General features: G+C 53.5%; 1 protein-coding gene and 1 pseudogene across 1 annotated transcript; both read left to right on the top strand.

Moving 5' to 3' along the window:
* The first annotated feature begins 554 nt into the window (after positions 1 to 554).
* LOC123353528 overlaps positions 555 to 24378 on the top strand; it is a 51118-nt pseudogene continuing 27294 nt past the window's right edge.
* LOC123353529 (zinc finger MYM-type protein 1-like) lies at positions 4254 to 11035 on the top strand. Its single transcript, XM_044994659.1, has 2 exons — positions 4254 to 4279; positions 8775 to 11035. Exon 2 carries the CDS (start codon positions 9624 to 9626, stop codon positions 10962 to 10964), a length of 1341 nt encoding a protein of 446 aa, XP_044850594.1. The 5' UTR covers positions 4254 to 4279; positions 8775 to 9623; the 3' UTR covers positions 10965 to 11035.

Genomic DNA, 24378 nt, shown 5'->3' with positions numbered 1-24378 from the left:
GGGCGGGGAGCGGTTCCCCTGTGCACCCCCCCCCCGTTACTGCGGGCGGCCCTCCCCCCGCCCCAGCTCACCTCCACTCCACCTTGCCTGAGCGGGCTTTTAGGCACCCTCAACCACTAGGCGAACTAGGTGGCCGCCTAGTTCGCCTAGTCATTGCACCGGCCCTGCCTGAAGGAGTAAAACCTCATGCTAACTTTTGCAAGCAGTTTACTGCAACTGAAGGGTGTGGAAGTGGGTTGATTGAGTTAGCTCAGAATGAATCATTGCCTGTAGCAAGCAACAGTGTAGGTGCTGAGGAATTTGGTTCAGTTTCTAGTTGCAAAGTTTCTCAACTGTGTATGAGTCCACTGACTTTGTTTTAGAAAACTCCAAGGTGGAAGCCATCCCTACTGCCTCTGTCACTGCTAAGCAGCTCTTTACACACACCTGGGATGGCCACAGCTCTATTGTGAATCGGACCAGCCCCAGTGTTTGTCAGATAGAAATCCTGAATGGGAACAATGGAAAACCCTGGCGGAAATGTTTTCATTCTTCACAGCTCAAAGAATGGAAGGATAAACCACCCGACCCTCAAGACTCTTCTCCATCCTGTCGGCCACCCTTCTTGGCCAGCAAGAAGGAACGGCTTTGAGCCGCTAGAAAATACGCATCGAGTGGGCTGGTCAGTGCCTACCCCGATGTTGAGACAGGAAAAGGCCAGAAAAGTCCTTAACTTATGGCCGCCCTCCCGTAGGTCAGAGAGAACCTGCCTGAGGAGGACAGGCCGGATCGGGGACAGCCCAGGACAGGAGCCAGGAGCAGCACTGTGCCGGGGGGAATTGCCCAAGAAGGACAGGCCAGAGCTGGATCCAGTATCACGGCTGCCCAGAGTTGCATGGGGCTGTGAGTACTGGGGCTTGTGACTCTGCATTGGGAACAAGGAGGGAGGCTGCTAGCTAGTTACGTGGGGAGGTGGTCGCTCTGTGTGGCTTTGCACAGAGCGGCAGAAGAGGGCACCGGAGGGGTTTGCTGGGGAGAGTTTACTGGCGCCAAAGACGACCAGGAGCACCCAAGACTCACCACCGGACTGGAACTTTGCTTAGGCCTCCTGAACTGTGTGTGCAGACGCATTGCTCAGTGTCTGCCCTTCCAGACTGTGCTACCACTGGGTCCATGGGGTTTTGGTTTGAATGCAGCCCTGTTTTACTGCTCCCCCTATATTTCCCCTTGTTGTTTTTCTCCTCTCCGCCCTCTGTAAATAAATATCTCCCTTTGTTATATCCATTGTACTTTTCCTGTGGGTGTGTGTGTTCACTCTGGGGGGTTTCGAACAGGTGCCCCTGGGGTGGCAGGGACTTCTCCTGCTGCATTCCTGCACGCGCTGTCTCTTGGCCAGAGCTGCCTGCAGAGCAGACTCCATCTTGGCCACGAGGGCGCTAAAGTTACAACTGCGTGCCTCTTTGCTGAGCAGGGGGGTGGGGGGGGGCTGAAAGCGGAGCTCTGTCCACCAGGCTGGGTGTCCCACTCATCCTGACTCCTCACGCTGCCTTTCTGTTTCCCTTACAGTGAAGGAGTTCCTAGCCAAAGGCAAAGAAGACTTCCTGAAGAAATGGGAGAACCCCTCCCAGGTACTGTGTCCCAACCCAGATCTCCCCACCACCACCATCACCATCACCCCACAATCAAGGCCTCTGCAGCCCCAGGCCGATTACTCTACAATCACCCCCTTGGATCTCTTTCCCCATCACTGAGCCCCCTTGCCAAACAGCCTCCGCTGAGGGTCTGGGATTATTTTTGTTCCTGGGGGGCAGGACTGAGTGCTCTTCTTCCCCCCCCACCCCAATCCCCCAATCGGCCCTCTGGTAACTGGAGGGCCGAGAACAATGGAGGTTCAACTCCTCTCTGCTGGGGGAGGGGGACACCAACCATGTGGGACTCTCCTGATCCAGCCTGTCTCCCCCTCCCCCATCCTCCTCCCAAGGCTCCAGCGTGGTTGTCCAGCCCAGCCCCACATTGGTTCCCGGGGGGAAGTGCCTCAGTTTGTAGGTGCCGGAAAAGCTTTTGGGGTCAGCCCTGGGTCTGTCCCCCCTGGAAATCCTGGCCGGGGTGGTTCTGGGTAATTCCTGAGGCAGAGCTGCTGGTCCCTCTGCAGCACTGTCACTTTGCTAGTCCTCCCACACACCCTGTGTCATTAATGCCATAGCACAGATAGGGAAACTGAGGCCCAGAGGGGAAAGGGACTTGATCAAGAGTATAGGAAGCTGGTGGCAGAACTAGGAAGCGATCTTTTGACTCCTAGTCTCCTGTCCTCTGACCACTACACTTCACTCCCTCTCCTCACAGACCGAGGGCTAGAACCCAGGAGTCCTGACTCCCAACCCCTCCTCCACCTCTAACCCACCAGCCCCCACTGAATGGAGCTGGGCGGGTCGCCTGTCTGGAACTGGAGTTTGGTTCTGCCCAAGGAGCAGGGAATCCCTAGTCTGTGTCTCATTCTAAATGTAGCAGGTTCCTTTGGCGCCCTCTGGTGGTGAAATGTGAAATACTTCTTCATATCAATTATGAGGGGGTAGCCGTGTTAGTCTGTATCCACAAAAACAACATGGCGTCCGGTGGCACCTTAAAGACTAACAGATTTATTTGGGCATAAGCTTTCATGGGTAAAAAACCCCTCACTTCTTCAGCTGCATGGCGGGAAAGTTACAGACGCAGGCATTATATAATGACCCATGAAGAGAAGGGAGGACCTCCCAAGTGGAGAACCAGTGTTGACAGGACCAATTCTTCATATCAATGTTCTCAAGAACAACCCCAGTGCGGTGCTATGGGGTGCTGTGCTACAGGGAGTGGAGGGCTCAGTAGGGGGCGCTCTCCCATCACAGTCAGTGCTGACCCTGGAGGGGCTGCCTTTCTGGTGAGGTATAAACGAAGCTCTGACCCCCTCATGGTCATTAAAGACCCCTCCAGTCGTGCAGTACAAATGCTACTGTCCTGATGCCCCCAGGATCAGTCTGCCCTCCCCCCCCATCAGGTTTGTTTTCCCCCTTCCAGAACACGGCCAGTTTGGATCAATTTAATCGAATCAAGACGCTGGGCACGGGCTCATTTGGGAGGGTGATCCTGGTGAAACACAAGGAGACCGGGAATTATTATGCATTGAAGGTCCTGGAGAAACAGAAGGTGAGACGCTGGGGGCTGCCATGGAGATCTGGCCTGGGGCTGTTGAATCCCTAGTGCGGGGGAGGGATTTGGAGCTGAATCCTGCGTGGGATGCAGGAGAGGGGAGTGCATGAGAGGCGCAGGGGGTGCTGTGCCAGCAGAGGAAGATCTGATGTTGCTATTTCCTTTTCTCTCCCAGGTAGTGAAGCTTAAACAAATTGAGCACACCCTCAACGAGAAACGGATCCTCCAGGCCGTCAACTTTCCATTACTCATCAAGCTAGAGTATTCTTTCAAGGTAGGTGTCCTTTGCTTGCCAGCTTGGCCCTGGGCTGTGTCTCCCCCCTCCCCTGACTCCCACGGTCCTCTTGATTTGTTTGCTATTTAAAACCAAAGCTGTGCTGAAGGGGTGGAAGGGCACAGTCTGCATCTCTCATATCCTGAGAACAAGCGTTCGTGGCGTGATGGCTGGGATCAGGTTTGGAGCTGAGAAAAATCAGTTTGGATCATTCCCCCTTTTTAAAAAAAGAACAGGAGTACGTGTGGCACCTTAGAGACTAACAAATGTATTAGTCTCTATGGTGCCACAAGTTCTCCTGGTTTTTTTGCTAATACAGACTGTAAAGGTGCATGTGACTCACTGCTGCGGTGCCTCCTGTTGGTTATCCAGGGAATTAGCTCTTTTCAGCCAGGAGCGCCCTCTGCCAGCTGCCATCTCGCCTGCCGCTAGCCCCGTGTCCCTTTCTGTGAAAGCTCCAAAGCTTGTCTCTCTCTCTTACCCATAGGCGCCAGCTTATATGGGCTCAAGGTGCTAAAGCACCAGGAATATTCAGAATCAGGGGCTCTGCTCCACCAATATTTGGAGCTAGGTTTCTCCCCTGGCCCTGCTTGGAGCATCCCCCCCCTCCCAGCCCCCGCCCGCCACCCCGGAGCGTCCCCCCCGCCCCAGAGCTTCCCTGCCTGAATGAAAAGAGCCTGTCTCTCCCTTGCTCTTGTTGCCAGCTGCTGCTGCTGCTGCTGCCGCCTAAGGGCTACAGCATAAGAGCAGTGCCCCCTCCCCTCCCCCTACCTGGAGGAGACGCGAAGGGGACTTCCGGCCAGGAGACAGACATCACTCACCTTAGCAGCTGCTGGAGCTTCCGTGAGTGTTTGACCCTATGATTCCCCCCCAGCCCCCACTCCTGCCCAATGCTGGGGAAGGGGCAGCCCCATCCCCTACCACCGTCCCCCAGTGAGGCTATGGTGAGGGGCAGCAGGCTGCAGCAGGGGTCAGGGAGGAAGGAAGCCATATGTGAAGGCAGTGCCTGTCCTCTCCAGCACCCACCCACCACAGGGCAGATGGGGGAGGGGGTTCATAGACCCACCTGAGCAGCTGGGGCTTGGGTGTATTTTGTGAACCTGCCCTCCCTGTCCCCTCACAGCCACCACCCTGCAGCCCCCCCACTCCTGCCCCATGCTGGGGATGGGGAAGCCCCATCCCCTACCCCCAGTGAGGCGCAGCAGGCTGCACAGGGGAGGAAGGAAGCCATATGTGAAGGCAATGCCCTCTCCCCCAGCACCCACTAACCCACCCGCCACAGGGGAGATGGCAGAGGGAGGCTTCCTAGACCTGAGCAGCTGGGGCTTGGGTGAATTTTGTGACACCCTACTCCCCCCCCCCAGCCACCACCCTGCAGACCCCACTTCTGCCCCATGCTGGGCAAGGGGCAGCCCCATCCCCCATCTACAGTGAAGTTATGGTGAGGGGCAGCAACACGGAAGGCCACCTGTGATGGCAACCCCCCCCCTCAGTACCCATCATAGGGGAGGTGAGTGAGCTTTCTGGACCTGAGACGGGCCCTAGGAGCATGTGCAGTGACTGTGGTGCAGAGTGAGTGTGCTGCGGGGGGGGGGGCGGGGAGGAGAGGAGGGATCCCTCCCCTGGAGCTTGCTGCTGCCAGTGGTGGTGGTGGGGAGTCCTCTCTGGCCCTAGCCCTGGGGCAGCCTGTCTGCACCCCAAGTTCCTCATCCTCAAGCCTGCACCCCCAGCACCGAGCACGCTCCTGCACTGTGAACCCCTCATCCCCAGCCACACCCCAGAACCCTCACCTGAGGGGAAAAACATGCAACTTAAATTTGGTGGTCAGTTTGGAGTATCATTGTGTTTAGCACAATACTTGATTATTTTACACCCTTCAAAGTATGTAACTGGTCGTATACAGGTGTTACGAAGTGGGAATGTGCTTAATGTTTACTCTGAATAATGTGTGTGTGCGTCAGTTTCCCCAATGCATTTCTTAAGGATCTAGATGGTGGGATAAGGGGGTGTGATTGTTGTAGAGCCCTAGAGTGCCAGTGTGATGCTGTCTGCACAGAGAATGACCGACACTCTGTCTCCAGGCAACTGATGGCCTGGGCCGCTCTCCTGCAAGGTTCCAACTGAAGGTGTTGGAGAACAAAGAGATCAGGTGGCCTCCTAATGCCTGGAAAAGAGACAAAGGCCAGAGAGGAGGGAGAGTCAGTGCCCTGTGCGGACTTCCGGGAAGTGCATGGTGTGGAAGAGGATGCTGGGATGCTCTAGAACAGGGGTTGGCCGTGAGCTGATTTTTCATGGCATGTGGTGCAGGTTGAGCTGCTCAGCCCGCCGCAGCTCTGGGGTTCCCTCTGCTGGCCCCTTACTAGCCAGGGTCCCAGCAGCCCCACTCACCTTGCTTCCAGTTGGAGTTTCAGCGCAGGCCCCCTGCCACACAGGGTCCAGGCTTCCGGCCCTGCTCAGCCCTACTGGCCGCCAGCTCCACTCACCTCAGCTGCCAATCTGGGGTTCCAGCTGCTGACCTCCTGCCAGCCAGTTATCAGCTTATAACTCAGAAGCCTGTGTGCAACGTAAAGTATTAGGGGGCGGAGCTAGGCGGAGGAGGGGGCCTATAAAAGCGGCCGCCCAGCCAGGCAGCGGCACAGCTGATCACAGCGGCCCAGGAGCCGGCCAACAGGGCTGCTAACAGGGGAGTTTGAGTGGGAGTTTACAGGGGGAGGCGGAAGGGGGCGGCACCGTGCTTCCCGTGTTCCCCAGGTAAGAACGCCGAGCGAGGCCGAGATAGCAGCAGCCATGAGCCAAGCAGCAGAGGATACACCGAGGATGATAGCATGCAGCAGCTGCGGTATGTACATGGTCCTAGCGGGGGAGCCAGAACAGTACTATGTATGCATGAAGTGCCGCCTAATAGAGCTGCTGGAGGAAAAGATCCAGGGTCTAGAGCTGCAGGTAGAAACCCTGGTAGAGCATAGAAGGGAGTTTGAGCAGCTGATGGAGCAATGGCAAGCAGTGACTGAAGGGGAATGCCCAGAGGTACAGGGGGAAGCAGGGGCTAAGGCCAGTGAGGGGGGACTGCCAGACGAGGAATATGGGCGGTGGAAGCATGTGACCGTGAGAAGCAGGCCGAGGAAAAGGAGAGCCAGTGAGGGAGAAATAGAGCTAAGGAACAGGTTTGAAGGTTTGGAGAATGAGGAAGGGGTACAGCAGGTGGTAGCTGACGGTGGGAGGGCAAGGAAAAAGAGAAGAGCGGCTAGTCCGATAGAAAGAGGGGAGGAGTCCATGGAGGCAGCACCAAGCTTGGGCCCATGGAGGATGCAGGATGGCTTAAGGGGAACCACAAGGGATGATAGGAATGGAAGGAGCTTGCAACCAGGGGGGACGGAGGATAGGTTAGAGGACCGCACTGTCCTCAGGCAAAGGCAGGTCTATCTGATTGGGGATTCCATACTGAGAAGGTTGGACAGGCCTGTGACCAGGGCCAATCCAGAGAACAGAAGGGTGTGCTGTCTACCGGGCGCTAAAATACGGGATGTGGACCTGAGGTTGAAAAGGATCCTAAGAGGAGCAGGTAAGAACCCGTTGATCATCCTTCATGTAGGAACAAATGACACGGCTAGATTCTCACTAGAGAATCAAGGGAGACTATGCCAGGTTGGGTAAGACGCTCAAGGAAATTGAGGCTCAGGTGATCTTCAGTGGGATTCTACCTGTCCCTAGGGAAGGGCGCCAAAGGGGTGACAGGATTGTGGTGATAAATAGTTGGCTCAGGGAGTGGTGTTACAAGGAGGGCTTTGGGATGTATGGGCACTGGGAGGCTTTTGGGGACAGACAACTGTTCTCACGGGATGGGCTCCACCTGAGTAGGGAAGGAAGTAGAATTCTAGGAGGGAGGCTGGCTCATCTGATTAAAAGAGCTTTAAACTAGACATTGGGGGGAGACGGTTGGGAGAGGTCCAGGTACTCTCCACGCCAAATTTATATGTTGAGAGTGAGAACAACAGTATAACAACAGATATAGCCAGAGGGGGATGGTTAGGTATAAGGAAGAGGGGGGGACGGATACTAGACCGACAGGTCATACTGGTAGTACTGTGTCCCTACCAAGTTGGGTGAAAAGGGTGAGAGGAGCCAAACAGCAAAAATTAGGATGTTTGTTCACCAATGCGAGAAGCTTAGGTAACAAAATGGAGGAACTAGAGCTCCTGGTCCGAGAATTGAAACCGGATATCGTAGGAATAACCGAAACATGGTGGAACGATAGCCATGACTGGAGTACAGGTATGGAAGGGTATGTGCTGTTTAGGAAAGACCGATACAAAGGTAAAGGTGGGGGAGTAGCATTGTATGTCAATAATGAGGTGAAAAGTAACGAAATAACTAGCAATGCAATGGATAATACGGAGTCTGTTTGGGCAATGGTCACATTGGGGAAGAAAACTACTAGAGCGTCCCCTGGGATAGTGATTGGGGTGTGCTATAGACCGCCGGGATCTAGCCTGGATATGGATAGAGAGCTCTTTAATGTTTTTAAGGAGGTAAATACTAATAGGAACTGTATGATCATGGGAGATTTTAACTTCCCGGATATAGATTGGGAAACAAATGCTAGTAATAATAATAGGGCTCAGCTTTTCCTAGACGTGATAGCTGATGAATTCCTTCATCAAGTAGTTGCTGAACCGACGAGGGGGGATGCCATTTTAGATCTGATTTTGGTAAGTAACGAGGACCTTGTTGAGGAAATAGTTGTAGGGGACAACCTTGGCTCGAGTGATCATGAGCTAATTCGTTTCAAAATAAATGGAAGGATAAACAAAATTGCATCTGAGACAAAGGTTTATGATTTCAAAAGGACTAACTTTACTAAATTGAGGCATCTATGTAGGGAAGTGGATTGGACTAACGTATTTAGGGATCTAAAGGCGGAAGACGCCTGGGGTTATTTCAGGTTGAAGTTGCAGGAGCTGTCAGAGGTATGTATCCCGAGAAAGGGAAAACGGTTCGTAGGTAGCAGTTTTAGACCGAGCTGGATGAGCAAGCATCTTAGAGGAGTGATTAAGAAAAAACAGAAAGCGTACAAGGAGTGGAAAATGGGAGGGATCAGCAAAGAAACCTACCTTATTGAGGTCAGAGGGTGTAGGGAAGCAGTGAGAAAGGCAAAGAGCCGGGTGGAGATGGACCTAGCGAAGGGGATTAAAACCAATAGCAAAAGGTTTTTTAGCCATATAAATAGGAAGAAAACCAAGAAGGAAGAAGTGGGACCGCTTAAAACTTTAAACGGAGTGGAGATTAGGGATAATCTTGGCATGGCACAATATCCCAACAACAAATTCTTGATTTGTAGGACCACTAATGATCAATAATGGATAAATTCTTAATAAAGTTACCCAGAGAAAAAGAAGAAAAGGGTAATTCATCAAGTGATGGCCTGAGTTCAACACCCAGCTTTCAAACTGAAGTTATACAAAAGAAAGAAGCGGCAAATCCACAAGATAAGAAAAGGAGTTTTCAGCAATCTTGGCTATCAAGATTTAAGTGGTTGGAGTACAATATCAAATTAAACAGAGCTTTTTGCTCAGTCTGCAAAAACTGTTCTGAAAAGAAGATCTTAATATTTTCTACGAAGGCCGAACCAACATTTACTTCATCTGGATTTCAAGATTGGAGACACGCATTGCGTGGTTTTACATCACATGAAAAATCCTCCTGTCACAAGGAAGCAGTAATGAAATATGCTGCTCTGCAATCACAGGTAAATGTTTCTGCACTAGTGTCAGCCAGTTACAGAAAAGAATCACAATCAGCTAGGATTGCACTGCACAACATTTTTACCAGTGTTCAGTACCTAGCTCAACAAGGAATAGCATTACGGGGACATAATGAGAGTGATTCAAATTTGATGCAGCTCTTGTTGCTACGCAGTACAGATTCTGAGGAACTGAGATAGTGGCTCAATCGCACAAAATACAAGTGGCTGTCACATGAGGTTATTAATGAAATAATCGAAATGATGGCAATGATGACGCTAAGAAAAATTTTGCAAAAGATAAAGGCTTCTAAGTTTTATGCCATTGTAATGGATGAGACTACTGATTTGTCAAGAAAAGAACAAGTAAGTTTTTCTTTAAGGTTCTTTTCTAGTGAAGACTGGGAGATTTATTAGAAGTTTATTGGGTTTTACCAAACTGACACAATGGATGTTGCTTCTCTTTTCAAAATTGTGGAAGAAACACTTCTGAGGTGTGATTTGCGCTTTTCTGATTGCCGGGGGCAGTGTTACAACAGAACCAGTAATGTGTCTGGCAAATTTACTGGGGTCCAAGCCAGAGTGAAGGATCGAGAGCCAAGAGCCGAATTTGTGCATTGTGCTGCACGTTCTCTTAACCTTGCCATGCAGGATGCCCTGCATAATATTCAAGAGTGTTGTTATATGTTTTTGATGGTGAAAGATCTCATCAATGCCTTCAGGGAGTCACCAAAACGTATGGCAGCATTCAGAGAGTTTCAGAGTGAAAGAGAACCTTCTTTACGACCATTGTGCCCAACAAGATGGACACTAAGGATCAGTAGCATTAAATCACTGCTCCACAACTACAAGGCCATGATGAACTGCCTAGACGAACTTAGTTACTCTTCCGATGAATTTGGCTTAAAATGTAGTGGATTCTCGAAGCAACTTCAATCTTTTTCAACATACTTTACACTAACAGTTCTTGTGAAAGCCATGGGTCCGGTAGAAGAAGCTAATGTAAAAATTCAAAGCCGAAATGTGTCATTGACAAACGTTATGAAGAAAGTTGGCCTATTGCAAGAGGTGTTGAGTGGGATGCGTACTGACTCATCATACAATCACTGTTGGGAAACAACGGTAGAGAAGGCAAGAAATCTTTATTTAGATGAACCTACACTCCCAAGAAAACGCAAACCACCAAGATGGCTTGACCATGGAAGCCTTCCTCACACCTTCAGTGACCCCAAAGAGTATTTTCATCAAATATATGTTGAGATCATTGATGCTTGCAAAGTTGCCATTGAACAGAGGTTTTCAACAGAAAGCTTTACATTTGCAGTAAAATTGGAGAAGCTTATAACTGAGGCAGCAAATGGCTCAAAACAGGACATTGTCCAAATAAGTGAAGCTTTCCATGGTGACATCAACATGGAGAAACTATTTCTTCATTTAGAAATGTTGAGTGATATTTGCAGATCGAGAAATTGCCAGCTTAATTCAGTGAGTGAAGTGAAGCAATTTCAAAAACAAAATGAAGGCTTGTGTGACATGTTGTCAGAAGTTACAATTCTCCTGAAATTATTCTACACAATTCCGACTACAACCTGCACCACTGAGCGATCATTCAGTTGCTTGCGCCGACTGAAAAATTATTTGCGAACGACAATGGGCCAAGAACGTCTAAATCACTTGACATTTCTGCACGTTCATAAGAACTTTACCTCTGAACTGGACATTGCAAGTCTCCTGGATGACTTCATTTCAAGAACGAAACAACGACAAAAAGTGTTTGCTGCTTCCTGAAGCACCTCGCAAAAGAAGGGGCTATATTTGTTTCAGTTTTAGAAAGTATTTGTTTTGAGGGTTATTGAATAAACAGTGTATGGTCGTTTCCATATTCAAAAGAGTATTAATAACTGATATTCTTAGTTAAATATTTTTTATGATAGTGATATTATGCAATAAAAAGAAACTTCAACGCTTATGGCTTCCAGTCCATTTTTACACTATTTAATAAAATATATATATCGGCTTACAGGGCGGGGGGTGGGGGAAGAGGGAGATTACACCCATTCTGGGCACCACCAAAAATTATACAAATCTGCCGCCTATGCTCTTACCAACAAAAGTTGCTCCAATAAAAGATATTACCTCACTCACCTTGTCTCTAATTTCCTGGGAACAACAGGCTACAACCACACAGCATACAAAAATGCAGGATTCATATGAACAGCACAGAATGACCATCACACCAGGGCACTATTTTCAGGATTCATCTTAGCATAATGTCATCATTACACCAAGGAAGTAGCAGCACTACCAGCACAATGAGGTAAATACAGCCACGTGTGCATGCCAAAAATTCACAGTACAAGCACACTGGGATCCACGCAGCAGGAGAGTGGTGGCAGTTTAGCTCTCAGTTTAGTGGGGATACACTCAGGGACTGAGTCCAAGGTTTCAGCTAAACACAAGGAGCTGTACTAATAGCAGGATCTACACTGGCCCAAGAGGAGGAGTTGCATGTCAGGGCACTAATTCCCAGTCCCAGTGCAAAGCAATATGGGATCCAGGCACCAGGTCTTTAGTACCAGAATTTGTACTCCCAGGAGAGTGGGATGGAATTACAGAAGTTACAGGGGAAAAAGCCCTCTGTGATCATCCTGGCTCAGTCCATCTCCCTGCCAATGCAGGGCTGAGCCTTACTGTATGTTTTATCCAGTCTCCTTTTAAAAGTCCCAAGCCTTGGAGTGTCTAACTGACACTTTGTACCAGGGGTCCTCAAACTCGGGGTTAGGACCCCTCGGGGGTCACGAGGTTATTACATGGGGGGTTGCGAGCTGTCAACCTCCACCCCAAACCCCGCTTTGCCTTCAGCATTTATAATGGTGTTAAATATATAAAAAGTGTTTTTAATTTATAAGGGGGGCGGGGCCGCACTCAGAGGCTTGCTATATGAAAGGGGTCACCAGTAAAAAAGTTTGAGAGCCACTGCTCTATACCTCGGGGGAGTGGCATGTTGTGCTCTGTAAGCCCCATATTCATCATTTGTATATATTCTTTATATTTCATATAAAACAGGCCATGTAAGGTATCATGGGAAAGGTTATGATTACTGAAACCCACTGTTCTGTCAAAATATGTATATCATTAAAGTGTATGAAATTATGACATTGTGCTGCATGGTGTTAATTAAATATGCTGCAAATTTGGGAGTAGCCCAGAAGGCTTTGGGCTTTGCCGCTCCAGCCGCCCCACAGGTGTTTTTTGTTTTTGTTTTGCTTCGCTGCTCCGGCACCCACAAATTTTATTTTATTTTATTTTTGCTTGGGGCAGCAAAAAAGCCAGAGACGGTCCTGGTGTAGGTGGGAGAGCAAAGATAGTTGTGCCTTCGAGCTCCACAGCATCCCCTGTGGCTGGCCTGATTAAAGAGGGGCTGGCTCTGAAGGGAGACCTGTCTCCTCATCTGTCAGCCTGAGGTTAGTGGGTTTTGTAGCCAGCTCAGAGAAGGCTGCAGGATAAATCTCAGCCCCTGCGGGGGCCCGGAGGCTAGGGTGATGGGTGTGTTAGCAGCAGGCAGTGCTGGCAGAGTCATTTTCTTGGGGCCCCTCATCATTCTAGGGTTCAACAGCTTTGATCTCTGGCCCCTTGTCTGCGGAAGCTGCTACAATGGAAATGTCACCCCTGCTCTGGGCCGTGTAGCTCTCAGGTGACACAGTAGCAGTGGGGCCAGCAGCTGCTGTTACACATACACTGAGCCAATCGATTTTCCTATGACAGCATAAAATAAATACCTGAATCCATGGGTGTAAATGTGGGAGAACTTTGTTGAAATCAATGCGACTGGTCTGGATTTACCCCGCTGAGCTAGGAGTCTGGCCTGGTACGTGCTGACTGGGCCCCATCAAGGTACCACTAGGGTGTTGGGGCCTGTTTAGTTGGTAGAGGATCAGGAAGGCCCATGTCACGCAGACCGGAACTGCCTGAGCAGGGAGACCAAGGATGGCCTGAGCTCCCTTCATCCCCTTAGAGACAGCAGGGTTCAGGCTTCGTTCCCCTTACGCTCTAGGGCACCCACCTTTACCCTGCTCCTGGGGCTCAAGGCGTAACCCTCTTAATTTAGGCGCCTAGCCTCACCCTTCGTGGGCTGAGGGTGTCACCTCACAGTCTGCGGGTTTGCAGGGTCTTTTCATAGGTTCATAGATTCATAGAGTCTAGGACTGGAAGGGACCTCGAGAGGTCATCAAGTCCAGTCCCCTGCCCTCATGGCAGGACCAAATACTGTCTAGACCATCCCGGATAGACATTTATCTAATCTACTCTTAAATATCTCCAGAGATGGAGATTCCACAACCTCCCTAGGCTATTTATTCCAGTGTTTAACCACCTTGACAGTTAGGAACTTTTTCCTAATGTCCAGCCTAAACCTCCCTTGCTGCAGTTTAAGCCCATTGCTTCTTGTTCTATCCTTAGAGGCTAAGATGAACAAGTTTTCTCCCTCCTCCTTATGACACCCTTTTAGATACCTGAAAACTGCTATCATGTCCCCTCTCAGTCTTCCCTTTTCCAAACTAAACAAACCCAATTCTTTCAGCCTTCCTTCGTAGGTCATGTTCTCAAGACCTTTAATCATTCTTGTTGCTCTTCTCTGGACCCTCTCCAATTTCTCCACATCTTTCCTGAAATGCGGTGCCCAGAACTGGACACAATACTCCAGTTGAGGCCTAGCCAGCGCAGAGTAGAGCGGAAGAATGACTTCTCGTGTCTTGCTCACAACACACCTGTTAATGCAGCCCAGAATCACGTTTGCTTTTTTTGCAACAGCATCACACTATTGACTCATGTTTAGCTTGTGGTCCACTATAATCCCTAGATACCTTTCTGGCGTACTCCTTCCTAGACAGTCTCTTCCCATTTTGTATGTGTGAAACTGATGTTTCCTTCCTAAGTGGAGCACTTTGCATTTGTCTTTGTTAAACTTCATCGGGTTTACCTCAGACCATTTCTCCAATTTATCCAGATTTCCCAGTGAGCCTCACACAGAAATATCCTTAATCTCTGTTTATTAACAGTTACTGTCACGGACTCACAGGTCATGCCCACTCTTGGCCTCATGCAGTCCCTGGGGGGAACCCCCTTCAGTGTGACAGCCCTTCTCAGAGGTCCACTTTCTCTCGGGGGTTAAGCCCCTTCGCCTCCTGGAACCGCACCTCTCTGAGCCTTAGCACACCTGTCTCTCGCCATTGGTCCCCTCAGGGAGTCCACTCACTCTGGACCCCCAGGGCCTCCACTCCCAGAGGGAATAATGCAACCCTGTTCTCTAGACCAGAGCGACTCTCTGCCAGCATAAAACAGGAGGGTTTATTGAGCGTCTGAACACAGCCTAGGAAACTCTCAGGGCCCTCGGGCCTGGCCTCCCTCAGCACAGCACATCCAAGTCTCCCCTGCATCCAGGTGGGCTCTGCCTGCTCTCTCTCTCCAGCCCAGAGCCCCCCTGCTTCCCAGCTGGGCATCCGATATCACCTCCCCCAAGCCCTGCCTCTGTCCATTGTCTTCTCTCCAGGTAAACAGGGTCGCCTGGGCCACTTCTCCTCTCTTCTGGCCTCTAGCTGGAACCACCTGTTCAGGTCACCGGGGTCCTCTCTTCAGAGCCCATTGTCATCCCACTGGCCAGAACCAGCTGTGACGCCCGAGCTGGGCCTCCTGGTCACCAGGTCACCAGTCGCTGGGGTGTCCATTCTCCAGGCCATTGGCCGAGGTCCCAAGTCTGTCCCCGGTCCTCTGTAACAACAAACTCCCTCTCTCATCACCTTGTTAAACCAGTAACACTGAGGGAGACTGTGTCCCACTCCCTCTGCATGCAAAACATTGAAAAAACTAAGAAACCCGCCCACTTCATCACAGTTACCAGAACAGAATACACACGCTACTCATACAATGCCCATCACTCCCAATAAGGCAGATGAACTTTCCCTGCTGGCCAGTCAGGATCAGGATCAGGTCGTCCTGGGACTCCAGCTTGTGCACGGTGTCATTGGCAGCAGGGCCGGCTCCAGACCCCAGCGCGGCAATCACGCGCGTGGGGCGGCCCTTTCCCGGGGGGGCGGCAGGCTGGGCCGGCGGACCTGCCGCAGTCATGCCTGCGGGAGGTCCACCGGAGCCCCGGGATGACCGGACCTGCCGCAGGCATGACTGCGGATGCTTCGCTGGTCCCGCGGCTCGGCTGGACCTCCCGCAGGCATGCCTGCGGTAGCTCAAGCGGAGCCGCCGGACCTGCGAACCGTCCGCAGCTGCGGGAGGTCCAGCCGAGCCGCGCGACCAGCGGACCCTCCGCAGTCATGCCCACGGGAGGTCCGCGGCTCCGGGGCGCCTCCCGCGCATGACTGCTTGGGGCGGCCAAAAAGGTAGAGCCGCCCCTGATTGGCAGGGTGTTGAGGTCTGGCAGTGCTGATCAGGGCCAGCTCCAGACCCCAGCACGCCAAGAGCGCGCTTGGGGCGGCATGCCGCAAGGGGCGCTCTGCCTGTTGCCGGGAGGGCGGCAGGCAGCTTCGGTGGACCTCCCTCAGGCGTGCCTGCGGATGCTTCACCGGAGCCGCGGGACCAGCGGATCCTCCACAGGCACATCTGCAGGGGGTCCACTGGAGCAGCGGACCGGTGACCGCCAGCACACCCCCCGCGGCGTGCCGCCCTGCTTGGGGCGGCGAAATTACTAGAGCCGCCCCTGGTGTTGATGCTGGGCTGTGTCCTGGAGTTGGTTCCCCAGAACTTCCTTTTGAACCCCAGTTTATACAGTGAAACTTGAATCCTGCTTAGCTCTACCTTAACCAATCATTTTACAGAAGTATTACAAAATAATTCTCTGACCAATCGGAACATAGTGTGAAACAATTCTTTACCCAGTCGTACCCCATGACCTTTGTTGATGTGCAGCTGTAGTTATGTAACAGAAACAATCAAAGACCCCAGCGCTGGTAGCTGTCAGTGTGGCCACACTGCAGCGCTGGCCCTGCACAGCTGGACGACCAGCGCTGCAAACTACCAGCGCTGCAACTCGCCAGTGTAGCCATACCCCCAGACAGATAAACAATAGAGAAGTGGGGACCAGCAAAGGAAAACAATCAGGAAGTAGAGATTTCACACCCACACTGCTGCTAAGTGATTCCTTGGAGCATCCTAAGATCTGTTTCTTTGCCTGGTGATGCTGGGCACTATTAGGACAGGAGCCTTCTTACCAGCCCGGTATTACACTGTTCTGATATAATTTAGGTGGAATGTGAGGATGTGACTTTCTGCTCCTTGGCTCCTGCTCTCCTAATCTGGCTGCAGAAAAAGGCCCCCGACCGTACAGCATGGGGTGCTCAGCCCTGCCCCGCCTGGACCCTCTCTCCAGGGCTAGCTGGAAATTGACCCTGGGCTCGAGGGCAGGGGCAGTGGTCTCCGCTGGCGCGTGTGCGGGTGCTTAGTGCTCATGTTCTCATCACTGAGCCGGGTTGGGTCTCCCTAGCGGAATGGCTTTCTTGGGCTCAGCACAGCTAGTTTGGAGGCTGCTCTTTGACTCTGCAGCCGTGAGGGAGGATGAAGCCAGCCTGGTCCATTTCACACTCTGCTTTTGAGAAATTTCACTTCCTGCTTCTGCTCTTTTGGGGTGTCCGGCCCGGTGGCAGGTTGGGTTTCCCCTTTGATCATAGACGTCGCAGCTGGGAAATCCCTCTTGGGCCTGCCCGTCCCGGCCCCTAGACCAGAGGTGTGGGGAGGGGTTGGATCTTCTAGGGCTGTAGCACTAAATACTCCAAGCAAATAGAGCTCGTGCCCTCTCATTAGTGAGTCTATTCCCCAGCCGCATCTGTGCAGCAACTCCCACTGCAGGTGTGTGCCTGGGACCTTTGGCACCACAGGGGCTGGCAGGGGGCCGAGGGTGCTGGGCTGGCTGAGAGGGGGCAGATCTGGCCCGGGATGTTCACGTTCTCCTCCCACCTCATTGCAGTGAACCTCACGCCCGGTTCTACGCTGCTCAGATCATCCTGAGCTTTGAGTATCTGCACTCGCTGGATCTCGTCTACCGAGACCTGAAGATAGAGAATCTCCTGCTAGACCAGCAGGGCTACGTGGAGGTGAGGCTGCCCCCGCTTCCCTTCCCCATCCCAGCGCTGGCTCCTGGCTCCCTGCGGTGATCTCCTCCCTGCCCAAGTCTCTCTCTGCTGCCATCCCCTTCCCAAAGCCAAGACACTCCCAGAAATATAACACGGCCAGAATACATCAATCATCTGCTCCCCGCCTCTTCCCCTCCTGCTGTCACAGCCTCCAGGCTGATCCAGCTTCTCCTCTCTCTGTTTTGGCTCCAGGTGATGGATTTTGGTTTTGCCAAGTGGGTGAACGGCCAAAGCTGGACTCTGTGTGGGACCCCAGAATACCTGGCCCCTGAGATCATCCTCAGCCAGGTGAGCTAGGGAGGTCCTGTCCGCTGCCTGATCGCTAGCTGATCCCTGGCCACCAGGTGGTTCTCCCCACCCCGCAAATGTTCGGTGCATGACCCTGGCCTGCTTTCACCAGGCAGGGTTATAACAAGGCTGTGGACTGGTGGGCCCTGGGCGTCCTCATCTACGAGATGGCGGCTGGTTACCCCCCGTTCTTTGCGGACCAGCCCATTCAGATCTACGAGAAGATCGTTTCTGGCAAGGTATTTGGGCTGGGGGAGGGGACACTTGTGTGATATTTTTTGGGGGTTCCCCAGCTAAAGGGGGGTGCCAAGTCTCAGCGACTGATCAGAGTGATGCTCACATGCTGCGCCCCTGACATGCTCATGCCCTCCCATGCTCCCCCAATCCCCAACACGTGGGCATCCTCACTGTCATGTACCCCATTCCCCCTGCACCCCAACACATAGACCCTCCCTTGCCACGTACCCGTTCTCCAAGACATGGACTCCATCCCCTACCCCACCACCATTGTGCTCCCTGTAACTCTCATGGGGACTCCTGGAACAGGTGCCTTTGGTTTTCGCATACACTGTTGTGAGTTGCAAAACTCTCCACAACCCTGCTACGTTGCAAGACTAAACATTCCTTAAACACATCAGTCATCTCCAGGCACTGGTAGAGCACTCATCGCCATAGTAACCAACCAAGAGCCCATAATATTCCTCTGCCCACCCCAGCACCTTCTCGCCAAAGGTCTCCAAGCACTCATGTTAGACACGGTCAGCTTTAACCTAGTGGGGAACTCAACGGGCCTGGGTTCTGTTCCCGGTTCTCCTACCAGCCTGCTGAGTGACCTTGGGCAAGTCATGTCTCCCTGTGCCTCAGTTTCCCCTTATGTAAAATGAGGATAGGGATGCAGCAGCCCTGCTTTGAGATCTGTGGAGGAAAAATGCTCAATAAAAGCTGGGAGGCAGCTGCTAATTAACCATTTCAGCTCCTGTCAGTCCTCAGTAGCGCCCCCACTTCTCATTCACTCATTGTCCTGGAGTGTTTTTAAAGGGCTTGTTATTTATTATTAGGTGTATTACGATAGTGCCAGAAGCCCCAGTCATGGATCAGGACCCTATTGTGCTAGGTGATGTACATATTAAGTTTATTATGGTAGTGCCTAGGCGCCCCAGGCATAGCCCAGGACCCCTTCTGCTAGGTGCTGTACATTATTAGGTGTATCGATTAATCTAGCCACGAGGGCAGGGCAGGTAAAAGCCAGACCTCTGTCTCTCCTCCCCACCCCAGGTCCGGTTCCCATCTCACTTCAGCTCAGACCTGAAGGACCTGCTCCAGAACCTTCTGCAGGTGGACCTCACCAAACGCTTTGGCAACCTCAAGAACGGGGTCAATGACATCAAGAACCACAAGTGGTTTGCTACCACCGACTGGATCGCCATCTACCAGAGGAAGGTAGGAGGGCGGTGGTGGGTGGCTACGGGCAGAGGAGAGCCTGGGTAACTTCCACATGCGTGCAGCCTCCATCATCAGGAACTGAACCTGGGATCATCAGTGCCCAGGCCTCTAGGAGCACCTTGGTTACTGGGATTCTGTAGCAGGGTGTTGTGACTGGGTCCAACCACAAGGGGGAGATATGCTCACCCAGCATTGGTTTAAAGTAGGGAGTCCTCAGTCACCTGTTTGTAATACGGTGGTAAAAGCATGGTCCTGTCTCCACCCCTTAAGGATAACAGCCTACTACTGCTGTGGGAGAGGGCTATTCTGAAGGTCCTGATTAAAACCCTACTGATGATGCAAGTGGGGGCTCTTATGGGGATCCAAGGGGCTCATGACCCCCTGCCCTTCCCTGATTGCAAAGTGAGAGGAGGGGATTCTGGCTGGATAAAGGCTTGAGGAGGTGCTGATTCTACATCCCTCACCTGGTTGCTTAGGGGCCCGATCCTGTATCCCTTAAGAGTGCTGGGGGCCCTGATTCTGGATTCCTAATCAGGGTCATGGGCTCCCCCTTCCATGATTGCAAAGTGTGAGGGTTCTGGCTGGATAGTGGGGGGAGAGGGGCTGATCCTTGCCTGGTTATAAAGTTGGGGCCTGATAGTGCACCCCTGGCAGACCGAGGAGTGTGGGGGGGGGGTTTACAAATGTTGACCCCTCCCCTCGTCCCCAACCTCCCCCTCCCCTCCCAGGTGGAAGCTCCATTTATCCATCCCTCCCCCCACACCCCACTGACCCCATCCATCCCCACCTCCCCTCCCCCCGCTCTGTTTGACGCCGCAAGCGGGGCAGGGAGAGGGAGGAGGAGGAGGAAGGCGGTGCGTTTTGGGAAGAGGCGGGGCCAGGGCGGGGATTTGGGGAGGGAACCAATGGGGCAGGGAGGGGGCGGAGTCGGGGCCGGGGGAGGCGCGGGGTCCGGAGGTCGAGGACCAGCCGCCGCCGCCGCCGCCGCGGGGGACGGGAGGCGATACCGGTCTCGGCGGCTCCAGTCGAGCCTCCTGCGGCAGCGCGGCCACGGCCAAGGAGGGCGGCGAGCTGGAGAGCGGTGAGTGCCGGGGGGGGTCGGGGACCCGGGAGGCCTGGCGGGGGGATCGGGCCCTGGGAGGGATGGAGAGAGCGCAGGGCCGGGGGGTGCATACGGGCCCCGCCCCGTGTTAGGCGGTACCGGGCCGGGGGAGCAGGGTACCCGGGCCGGGGGAGCAGGGCTTAGCCGTTCTGGAGAAAGGGCTGGTGAATCCGGGCAGGGTGAGTGCGGAGCAGACAGGCTGTTGTGGGGACCCTCCCTGCCCCCCCCTTCACCCTGCCTGGGACATCCAGCAGCTCTGTGCTGGCCTGGCTGCATTCCCCCCCGCCCCGTGAGCCCGTAGCCCTGGGGTCGGCACCCTTTGAGAAGTGCTGTGCTGAGTCTCCATTCATTCACTCTGATTTAAGGTTTCGCGTGCTGGTTATACATGGTAACGTTCTTAGAAGGTCTCTTTCTATAAGTCTATAATATAGAACTAAACTACTGTTGTATGTAAAGTAAATAAGGTTTTTTAAATGTTTAAGAAGCTTCATTTAAAATTAAATTAAAATGCAGAGCCGCCCCCCCCCCCCCCCCGACCAGTGGCCAGGACCTGGGCAGTGTGAGTGCCACTGAAAATCAGCTCGCGTGCTGCCTTCGGTATGTGTGCCATAGGTTGCCTACCCCTGCCCTAGAGCCTCTTTCCTACCTGCGTACCCCTGCCCTGTCCCTCCATGTCCCACGCTGCTGCACTTTTCTGCTGCTTGCGCCCCCACCCACCGCACCTCATTGTGTGTCTGGAGGGGTCTGTCTAGGACAGTGGTTCTCAAACTCGGGCTGTTCAGGGAAAGCCCCCGGTGGGTGGAGCTGGTTTGTTTACCTGCCTTGTCCACGCTGATCGCAGCTCCCAATGGCCATGGTTCCCCGCTGCAGGCCAATGGGGGCTGTGGGAAGCGGCGGCCGCGGCCAGTACGTGCCCCTCAGCCCGTGCCACTTCCAGCAGCTGCCATTGGCCTGGAGTGGCGAACCGCGGCCACTGGGAGCTGCGAGCCAAACCTGCGGATGCGGCAGATAAACAAACCAGCCCGGCCCACCAAGGGCTTTCCCTGTATAAGCAGCGGCCTGAGTTTGAGAATCACTGGTCTAGGACATCCCTCTCCATTCACATCTGAGGTGTCTCTTTCTGGCCCCATGCCTACCCCCCGGGGAGGGGGCAGGATGGGGCTGTGGGGACCCTAGGGCAGTGGTTCTCAAACTGTGGTCTGCGGACGCCCCGGGGCTCCTCAGACTGTCTACAATTTCCAAAGGGACCTGCACCACCATTCAAAAATGTTTAGGGGTCTGCAAATGAAAAAAGGTTGAGGACCACCGCCCTGGGGTATTGCACCCTGATCTCTCCAACCAGGTGTTGGACGCATTTGCAGGGGTGGTTTTGTTGGGGTCCCCTCATCTTCCCACTCCTACACATCCCCTCTTAATTGCTATTTCCGCTCACCCCCTCTCTAGCCATAAGCTGAGAACAGTTAGCTGATCTCTTCTTCCTTTGCATTGCCTGGATGCAAGTCCTACTGGTAGCGCTGTCTGGCTGGTTCAGGGAACACCAGCCCTAGGGGTCGTGGATCTCGGCTCCTCAAAGTTTGCTAGTAAATGAATGTTCTTCTTCGAGTGATTGCTCATATCAATTCCAGTTAGGTGTGTGCGCGCGCCACGTGCATGGATGTCGGAAACTTTTCCCCTAGCAGCTACCTGTCGGGCCGGCTGGGGAGCCCCCTGAAGTGGCACTGAAATGGCAATCTATATAAGCCCCTGCCGGCTCGACCCCCATTCAGTTCCTTCTTGCAGGCTACTCCGATAGAGGGGAAGGTGGTGGGGGGAATGGAATAGATGTGAGCAACACATCTCGAAGAACAACAGTTACAGAAAGTTAAGTAACTGGAGTCTTTAAATGACCCCTGGGCTGCCTTGCTAACCTGCCCTGTGAGCACAGGTGTTCCTGGATTCCTCCTCGTGACAGCCAAGAAAGAAAAGGTGAAGTTGAGAAGCAGAAGGGTTGGGATGAGGCCTGGACAGGTTGGAGTTTCCCCCCTAAGGCAGAGCATGCTGGGATTACTGTGCGGCGAACGGTGACCTGGGCACGAGCTGGATGCTCCCCTCAGCACTCCTGGGCGATGGCCGGTGCCAGGGCTGCTGGGCCACAGGGCCTGGTGGTGCTCAAGAAAACAAAATTAAGCATTGGTGATACAGGCCGGCTCCCCGGCTGGTGCAAATCACCCTCGGTCCACTGGAGTCAATGGGGCCAGATCCTCGGCTGGTGTAATGCAGTTTTCTAGTCAATACAGCCATGCCGATTCACGCTAGCCGCGCCTCTGCGCCATTGATTCGGTGAAAGCACCATCTGAGCTTTTTTTACGTTTTATATCCGTTTTCTGTGAGGAACTTGGGCTCCGATCCTGCAAGGACACAGGGGCATAACTCTACTCTCATGAGTAAATCTCCGCATGTGGCATAAGGGTTTGCAGAGTCAGGGCTGCGGGCAGTGCCACGCTGGATTGCCCAGTACACCACTGTGCACGTGCCAGTCGCCTATCTCCCAGCTGGCTCAGAGGCAGGTGCAGTAACCCCTTAGTGACTTCCTGAGTCTAGCCCCTGCCAAGCTGGGATGAGGGGGTGGATCAGGGCAGTGTCCAGATGCCCCAAGGGGTTGTGGGTGAAGGGATAAGAACCCAGTTAGAGCAGCTGGTGGGAGGAGTTGCAGTTGTGTATAAATAGACCCCTGGAGCATCGCTGCGTGACTGTTGTCTCACTTTATTTGCACTGCACCACATGATTGGCTCTGTCCCTGTCCTCCCCAACCCCGTCCCTGGGTGCGTGTCCTCGCGTCGAGAGCCCAGAACCCATGGAAGGGCTGGTGGCAGGTGCTGCTTTCCGGACCCAGCTGCCCCACTTACCAGGGCGGTGAAGGGACACTTTGGGGGTTTGCCCTCACCTCGTTGCTGCCTCCATCCCCAGGCAGGTGGGATTGGCGGCGCTGGCAGATCCACCTCTAGCGGCAAACAGGAACCCAGGAGTCCGGGGCAAGGCTGACCTTGGGGGCGGACACTGCTGTATCCAGGGGCAATAGGTGGTAATGGGCACAGACCCCCTGTGCCAAGGGAGCTTGAAGGCAGCTGTCACCGGAGGATCCGGGCAGCGTGATGGGGCCCTCCAGCGTGGCATAAACCCGGCCCCTCCGATGCAGCCGAGGGAGAGGTGGCGCCACAGACATGCCCTGGAGCTGCACTGGGCCCTGTGCTGGCTCGGGTCTCGGCTCGCTGGAGAAGCTGGGGTCGAAGCAGAGGTCTTGTTTCCTCCTGCTGCCTGGGACAAAGTCCCCCCCGAGGCGCCAGGCCAGACCTCCCTCTCTGCCTGCCGTGACCTCCTAAGCACAGCATGGATGGTAAGGGGGGCGGCTTTTGGGAGGGGATCCCAGGCAGGGCGTGTGGTCATCTCCCCTCCCTTAGTATCCCTGATGGTTAAAGTGCCAGCGTCCGTCCCTTCCTCTCTGCAAAGGGGAGCTGATCGTTCCCGGGGGGCACATGGTGATCCTGACCGACCCTCCCCCCCCCCCATGCAGCCCTTCCTTCCAACCCAGTGTCTCCTTGCTAGTCTGGGCCCAGGGCCTCTCCCCAGCAGAGACCAGTGGCTTGTGCTGGGCTTCGCACTGGCTCTGCGACCTGAGCCACAATTCAACCCATGTCTCTTAGAGGCAGGAGGTGAATTCTCCTGTCACCCATATTTTCCCTGCCCTCCTGGGTTGTGGCTCAGGGGAAATCGCAAGGCACAAGCCAGTTCTGGTCAGTGGTCGGCTCCTTTGAGATCTGCTTAACCCATCTGAGAGTTTTACCCTCCGAGACCTGAACCCTCACCTCTACCTGCATCTGGTTACATTACGGTAGCTCTTAGGCCCTGACTGAGTTCAAGGCCCCATTGTGCAGGGTGCTGTACTACTCCTAGTCAGAGACAGTCCTTACCCTGAAGAGCAGAGTCTAAATAGACCTGAGTGGGGAGGGGAAACTGAGGCCTGGAGTGAGGCAGTGACTTGCCCAAGGTTAGAACCCTAGCTGCTAGGCCACGCTGCCTATCTATGCCAGTTTCTTCTAGCAGCCTGTGGTCTCTTTGGGGCAGGGAGCGTGGCTTCTGTCTGTACAGCGCCTAGCTCAATGGGGCGGGGCCTGGTGGGGACCTGTCGACGCCATCGAATCATAGGCTTGACATCATTGTAATCAGTCCCCATGGGAGGTGAAAACCTGGCAGCTCG

This window comes from Mauremys mutica, chromosome 20 (assembly GCF_020497125.1).
Source record: "Mauremys mutica isolate MM-2020 ecotype Southern chromosome 20, ASM2049712v1, whole genome shotgun sequence".
In the NCBI taxonomy this organism is placed as follows: domain Eukaryota; kingdom Metazoa; phylum Chordata; order Testudines; family Geoemydidae; genus Mauremys; species Mauremys mutica.
The sequence above is the reverse complement of the archived record's forward strand: the minus strand, read 5'-3'. Positions and strand labels throughout refer to the sequence as shown.

Coding starts and splice junctions, on each gene's coding strand:
- LOC123353529 (XM_044994659.1), top strand. CDS start 9,624: ATGGATGTTGCTTCTCTTTTCAAAATTGTGGAAGAAACACTTCTGAGG.